Source organism: Notothenia coriiceps, unplaced genomic scaffold, assembly GCF_000735185.1.
Source record: "Notothenia coriiceps isolate Sejong01 unplaced genomic scaffold, NC01 NC01_scaffold00018493, whole genome shotgun sequence".
NCBI classification, from domain to species: Eukaryota; Metazoa; Chordata; class Actinopteri; order Perciformes; family Nototheniidae; genus Notothenia; species Notothenia coriiceps.
The window spans coordinates 338,984-346,658 of NW_011351194.1; the positions used below are offsets into that span (position 1 = coordinate 338,984).

The following is a 7,675-nucleotide window of genomic DNA, read 5'->3' on the forward strand; positions in this document are numbered from 1 at the left end:
CACACACACAAAGAAAGGCTATTAGCTCTAATTCTGTACCAGGAAATGTCGTCTCTGACTGCTAAATCCCTCTGGAGCTAATAAAAATACATCTTGATGTTTTATTTAATGACCGTTTTCCACCGGGTCACTTCGTCTGATTTGAAAGTCCTGAAATGGAGACGTGAGATGCCATATTTCTCTAAAAGTCAACAAAAGTATTCACATGTAGGAGCATTGAGGGAGAATTGACATGCATCGCTTTATGAACTTTTATAAAATGAGTCTAGTTGAGTTGGTGACGTTCGATAAGTCCATGTTTCCATAACTGTGCTGCTAAGAATAATCTTATTACATTTAATTTATATATATATATAGCCCTTTTCTCGGTGGTCACTTTTCCACTCTGTTTGCATATTAACTTTTAAACTGCAAACCATCATCAATATCCTATTATTACTAATACACCAACGTCTTGTGTTTATTTTATTTTACCTTTTATTTTACATTTCTACCTGAGTTTCTTAAGTTTATGTAGATATATAATTATTTTATTTAATCTTTTATTGAAAAATCATACTTTAACTTCTTATTTGTATACAAATAGCTTTATTTGATTTTATTTCATGTCTTTATTGCCCCTTCTGATGTATGTATTATATTCTCAATGGAGCAGCTCAATTTCCCCCAGGATTAAAAAACTGACTCTGATATTATTTGTTTCACAGGGATGTTTATTCGTCGCGTGGTGAACGTGTCTCTGGCCGTTCTGATTGGCTACCTGAGCGTTCCCGTGGTGATGAACCTGTTCAGCTCCAAGCAGGTGATGAACACCTCCTTCGACCCGCTGCGAATCGTCAACACCTACGGGGCCTTCGGCAGGTACGGGACAAAACAGCTTGAATCACACCTACCTGTCTACATTTTTAAATGAATTTAAAATGCTCTTAAAGGCAAGTTTATTTATTCAGCAACTTTCAACCCAAGGCAATTCAAAGTGCTTTACAAAAATGAAAGACATTAAGAAAATGGAATTTCAAAAACAGTCATTAAAAAGCAAATAAAATAAAAGTTACCGTGCAGTGTGAGATATGTATAGTTCAATGCAAAGTGCTATTGTTAGTGCTAGTGCTCAAAGGGACCCCATAATAACGTCAGTCCATATGTGTTCTCTTACCTGTTGTTCTATGTATCAATCCACTGTAACCCCTCCATAATAAAAGTGAAATATATATTTTTTCTTTGTAAAACGTGATGATATACTGGAGGGTTTTCTGGTTAGCAGAAAGGGACTCTTCAATGATCCGACGCTACCTTTGTTTGTCTTAAAATCACATTTTTCCCAGTAAATTTTCAACACACTTGTACCATATCCAGGATTTGTATACATCGACCCTGTATCTTATTAAGATGTACCGTATTAACCCGAATATAAGACGACCCCTCTTTTCAAGACTCATTTTCGGAGAAATACCTTCCGGAAGACCAAATCTTGTTTTTATAAAACAAATAATTGTATTTTTAAATAATGATAACACACATAGTGTTCAAATTCACATCACAGACGTCTTCTGCATCTTGTCTGGTTGAGTTCCCCCGTCTCCTCACACAACACGTTCGTTGATCACTCTTATCTTAGAATTGGCATCGTAAATTTGCCTCTCTTGTTTATTAGCTTTCCTACTTCTGAGCCACTTTGTTCCAGTTGGTCGCTGTGTCTCTCCACCTCTATCTCCGTACTTAAAGACGGTGTCTCGCTTGGGGAAACACTCGTTTGGCGCGATCTGTTGTTGTTACTGTGTAATTGGTTTATTCCCATTTCGCCCCTTCCCATTTCGCCCCTTCCCATTTCGCCCCTTTCCCATTTCGCCCCTTCCCATTTCGCCCCTTCCCATTTCGCCCCTTTCCCATTTCGCCCCTTCCCATTCCGCCCCCTCCCGTTTCGCCCCTTTCCCATTTTGCCCCTTCCCATTTCGCCCCTTTCCCATTTCGCCCCCTCCCGTTTCGCCCCTTTCCCATTTCGCCCCTTCCCATTCCGCCCCTTCTCGTTTCGCCCCCAATCTATTCCCATTTCGCCCCTTCAAAAGCCTCTGATTCGCCAACAGACTTCACGCAATGCTTCATGGGATGCATCATTAGATCTATAAACTCTAACCCTAACCCTAAGACCCACAACCAAGCAAAACAAGTATAATGTCTTATGTGGCCTAATGTAAGAAAGGGGCGAGATGGAGAAGGGGCGAAATGGGAATAATTTAGGGCTGAATTGGGAAGGGGCGAAACGGGAAGACACCTGTGTAATTACATCAAAAAGTCTAGACCCCGAACATATGACCACCCCTCTTTTTCCGATTTTTTTTCTGTCTTATATTCGGGTCAATACGGTGTGTATATATATATATATTTATATAATTATGAATTCCTCCCCTCTCTGTGCAGCATCACTAAGGAGCGTACGGAGGTGATCTTCCAGGGGACTCTGAGTGGGGACCCTAAGGACCCCGAGGCGCTGTGGGAGGAGTATCAGTTCCTGTGTAAACCTGGAGACGTTCAGAGGAGACCCTGCTTCATCTCCCCGTATCATTACAGGCTGGACTGGCTCATGTGGTTCGCTGCCTTCCAGGTGAGACGCTGAACACCTGCAGGAAGTGGAGCACAACACCAGCCTGGAGACATAATAACTCCTACTACATAGTTCAAGTTATTTTTGTTAATTCTATTCCATTTTTGTATACGTTCTATATTCTATGTTGTAATTCTATCTAGTCTGTAGAGACTAAAGCCCCCTGAGGCATGTGGGGAGTTTGTGATATTGATTTATATAGATAAGGGATTTTGCTGTATATTGGTGCCAACACTAATTTTGTGTCATTCGTGCCAAAAGATAATATTTAGTATGATAAGGATAATTTATTTTTCTAACAGTAAAAACTTCAAAATGTTAAGATCCTAAAACATATTCAAATAAATTGATAACACTTTTCCCATGCGTAACTTTAATATTATAAAACAACTTGGGTTAATCGATATATTTAAGATGTAATGTTTTCATTCCAAGAGCATCCTGTCCTCTCTGATGATATTAAATATACTAGGCAACAAATAGAGACATTAAAAATGGCTAATGAATTCCCTCTTCCCAGTTTAATTGGTTTATCATCAGATTATTTTTAGGGTTTGTTTGCCAAAAACGAGTTGTGAGTCTCTGCAGTTACTGTGTATCGCCACTAGGGGGCAGTAGTTTCATCTCAAATACTTCTGGTCACTCTCTATTATTATTTTTAAACTGGATTTGTATGTTTCTCTTCTGTCGGTCTCCACATACTTCTTTGGTGTTTATTTCCTCCCGTTTTTATGCCTCACATGCTCTCTCCATAATCTTTCTTATCTTGCCTCAAAGCCTCTTCCTACCCTCTCCGTCTCTCTGCCTCTGAAAGTCCACACTGACTCTCTCTCGTTCACACCCTGTGTCGTGTTTCCCTCCCTTATTTTCTCACTTTCTAACCCCCTGTCTCCATGTCTCCTCTCAGACGTACGAGCAGAGTGAGTGGGTGATCCACATCGCCGGGCGTCTGCTCTCCAACGACAGCTCGGTTCTCTCTCTGATCGACTACAACCCCTTCCAGGGCAGAGAAACCCCCAGGTAAACAACCAGTCACAACAAACTATTTTACTTTACATACATTTGTCTGTCTCTCATGGAAAATGTGGACACATATTTAGTAGGGGTGGGGGAAATAATTGAAACATCATAGTATCGGGATACTTTGAGTGATATTGTATATTTTATTATATAAACTTCATAATAGCAAATCCAAATTAAAGTTTTTGTTAACAATTGCTGTTTCAATCCACTAGATGGCGCTGAGCTTTTTCTTGTGCAGTCATGGCCATGGGTAAAGTCAGTGGGATTGGCAGGAAGTTAGTCAAAACAACGATGGGAGTAAGCGGAGAAAGATATCAGAAATGTTTAAATCATATCGCAATGCTGAGCATATCGTAGAATACCATCGTATCGTGGCTTAGGTATCGCGATAGCATCGTATGGTGGAGAGCCTGGTGATTCCCACCCCTAATATTTATGTATAAAAGACATCGAAAAGTGCATTTTGCATAATAGGTGACCTTTTTAAAGCATCATACCTCGTGTGTGTGTGTGTGTCCCCTCCCCCCCCCTCTCAGGTGGGTTCGGGGTGAGCACTTCAGGTACCGGTTCACTCCTCCGGGCAGCAGCAGCGCGGCCGAGGGGAAATGGTGGCTGAGGAAAAGGATCGGAGCTTATTTCCCCGCCGTGGACCTGGAGGGGCTGCGGGGATACTTCCAGTCCAGGAGCTGGCCCCACCCTCACCTAAAACCTGGCAGCAGGACATGACCTCTGACCCCTGAAGCCTGACAGAAGGACATGACCTCTGACCCCAGGAAAAAGAAGCAGAGACTTCAGGGTGGAGGTTAAAGGTCACAGTCAGTGAGAGGGACCACAACTAGATCATATGGCAATATTCCATGAAGAACAGCTTGATAAAATATACAGTCAAACATCCTGAGAAGTATTTTTTGTTTGTATTTGCTGCCTTTTGACTGCCGACGTGCAACTTTGAACCTGCTTCAATTCATTGTGTTTAATTTGTTATGTTTTTGCATGTGTTTTTGGATGGGGCTTTTGTCACCCAGCATTTTACTCTCTACAAATTTAATATAAAAAAATAAAATCACATGTGTTAAAAAAATAAAATACAAGAAAATGTTTGTTCCTTGATCGCTTATCACCAATAACATCCCCATGTTGTCGTGAAAGATTACACTAGCTGGACACAAGCTTGTAATAATGATGGTTTTCTGGTGAGTTGTAGTTACTCAAAGCGGCCACTAGATGGCGGAGTTCTCCAGGTAACATGCTATCTGTGTTCATTAGATTAGGTTAAATAGATTTAGGTGTACTTTATTAATCACAAAATTGTAAACGGCTTCGTCACAGCACCATGTTGAGTTATTTAGTGCTTTTTTCTGGTGCTCAAAGGCGATTCAAAAAGATCTAGATTATTAACTATAAGTGAGAATACACTGTAATATACCAGAATACTAATAAATACAAGGATGAGGTACTTTTTACTTAACTTTACTATTTTATTTTCATGGCAATATTTACCTTGACTCAATTTATTTTACATTTTCGGTTACTTAATAAATGAATATTTGATATATCGTATATATATATATATAGCAGGATATAAAGATTGGATACTATATTATACAAGTGTGTTGCACTTATTTTAAAGGTCACCTATTCTGCAAAATCAACTTCTTCCTGTCTCTTCTGCATCAACATGTGTCCCCTCTTCTTCATGTCTCTTCTACATCAACATGTGTCCCCTCTTCTTCATGTCTCTTCTACATCAACATGTGTCCCCTCTTCTTCATGTCTATATTTACAGACTGTTGCAAAAACCAAGAAGCTTATAAACATCAGGTTTAAAACTAAAAGAGCTTTACAAAAAAGTAACACAATGAAATATGTTTGGAGTTTTATTTGAGTTATTAATTTACATTTTTTGTCTAGATGCTGATTTGAAACCGTTGTTACATACAGTTACGGCATTTCCTGTTTCTGCCGGAGAGAAGGGAGTTTGTCCCAAAGCTTGCCGCTGTATTTACTCCCTCCATCTGACAGGAGGGAGCCTCGTTGAGCTGCGAGTGTGGCTCCAGACGGAGTTCACTCCGTCACGGAGGGGTAGGGTCGAGGGAGTGGTTTGGGATTGGACCTAAGAATGTGAAAAATATGGTGGCTGAAATTGGCAAACGCATTACAACGGCCCAAAACAATTAAATAAACTGCAGTTTCAAAACAGGGGTTATAAACTTGGCCAACTGTTACTGTCACTGAACTAAGCTAAAAATGTACGTTTAAAAAAATATGAAATAAAAGTGCGACCATAAGACAGGATGGAGACATGTGAAATGGGATACCCCAAGAAGCTATAGCTTGCGAACAGGTGCCAGACAATACATATTTACTTTATATATAGTCAATACATATAGAATTGAGCAAGTTCATGTGTATTCAGAAACCCAAAAATAGCCCACGATAACCAAACATCTACAAAAATATTAGATTCAACAGTCTAATAATTTGTTTAAAATAGGTTATAGACAAACAGACACTTTTTATGGAAAATGTGTGGTACATATACATGCATATCAGAGTAAGTAAACTTGTGTAGAAGTCCACAGCCATTCAGAATATTACCTCTGACATATTTGCTTCACAAGTGTTATTTGAATAGCTTTTTAAAGGCATACGGAGATAAACACATTTGTATAGTGTCATCAATTTCATTCAACACTTCCTCTGCAGACCACACCAAATTTGGTAAATTAATGTTTGCGCTTTTTGTTTTCAAGTTGTTTTTATTTCTACACTGTTTTTGAAAGTGCAGCGCTTCTCCTAATAGGTGTTTTGGGTCATTGTATCTTGTTTGCACTGGTCGGCCACCGTAGCTATCCAATATTTCCTCTGCAAAACTTTTGTCTCAAAATGAAACAATAGATTTAAACCTGTACCGACTCAATGTACAGATTTCTGTTCAAAAGAAGTGTGTAGCTTAGCAAATCAATCTTTATTTCCTATATATTATTTTCAACTTTTACCTAATAAATATCAAATCAAAGACTAGTAATTTAGGCTAGTGACAATGGCCCCAAAATTTTGAGTTACCCCTCCCGGAGTTAGGACAAAACACAACTTACTTTTTCCTCATCTCTAAGGCCTTCCATACATGAAATAGATTGTTGTATAAAAATATTTTACTGCAAAAGTGGTGAAATTGATATATAAAGTTAGACACCCCAAACTAAAAATAAAGCCTGGCCGTCTGGGGGTTGAGGCATAACAACTCATGTAGATTCACAATGGAAGGTCTGATAGGTTTAAAACTTGGCATACCTGAGGTCAGGACATCCCTCTGCATTATAGAAAAGACTGAATGTCAATATCTTAATGTAAATTGGAGATACAGTCATTTGAACACATACCTACAATAGGCGGAAATGTAAATCTATGTAGAATGATCTCTTTACTTTGTAGTGACCCTGACATGGATTGCCATAGCAACACACACAAGGGCTTGTTGAAAGGGTGTGGTTCTACTGAATCCAGCAACACTAATTGTGTAAAGGTAGCTTACATACTCATCGAGTTATGTCACTAAACGTTTATGGTGTCTTTATACAATGTTATGCCCAGCTGCAGCCAAAATGTGCCAGGGACTAGAAGGTGAGACATAGAGACAAGGAAACAGGTTTTTGGATTAACAAACTTTAGTATTCAAATTAAATGTTCTTATCTAAACTTAAGTAAACCTAAGCTAGTGGGAGCCGGGGGATACATGCATATAAACACATCTCTATCACTCATCCACATTGTCATCAAAAACAACATGGCTCACATTTGGGCAGTCAGAGCAAGAGCAAAACTCTCTGCAGGTCAAGCCTACTGAAAGACATTGGCATTTGCTGCTATCATTAATAATAATAATAATAATACATCATATTTATATAGCGCCTTTCACGAAACCCAAGGTCGCTTTACAAGTCGGGTAGGGGAAAAATAAACCTATCAAACTAACTATATAGTGGGGAAAGCCTATCATTGCACTTTCCGTCCTTACAGTATAGGTGGGTGATGTCTCTGACTTTCTTA

At 39.2% G+C, this 7,675-nt stretch overlaps 1 protein-coding gene across 1 annotated transcript in view; it reads left to right on the forward strand.

Moving 5' to 3' along the window:
- lmf1 (lipase maturation factor 1) overlaps positions 1 to 4,705 on the forward strand; it is an 18,808-nt gene extending 14,103 nt beyond the window's left edge. The window contains exons 9-12 of the mRNA XM_010777720.1: positions 708 to 861; positions 2,419 to 2,602; positions 3,510 to 3,622; positions 4,162 to 4,705. Of these exons, the coding sequence (XP_010776022.1) occupies positions 708 to 861; positions 2,419 to 2,602; positions 3,510 to 3,622; positions 4,162 to 4,351 (641 nt within the window). The 3' untranslated portion in view covers positions 4,352 to 4,705. The remainder of the gene's footprint in view (positions 1 to 707; positions 862 to 2,418; positions 2,603 to 3,509; positions 3,623 to 4,161) is intronic.
- The last annotated feature ends 2,970 nt before the right edge of the window (positions 4,706 to 7,675 follow it).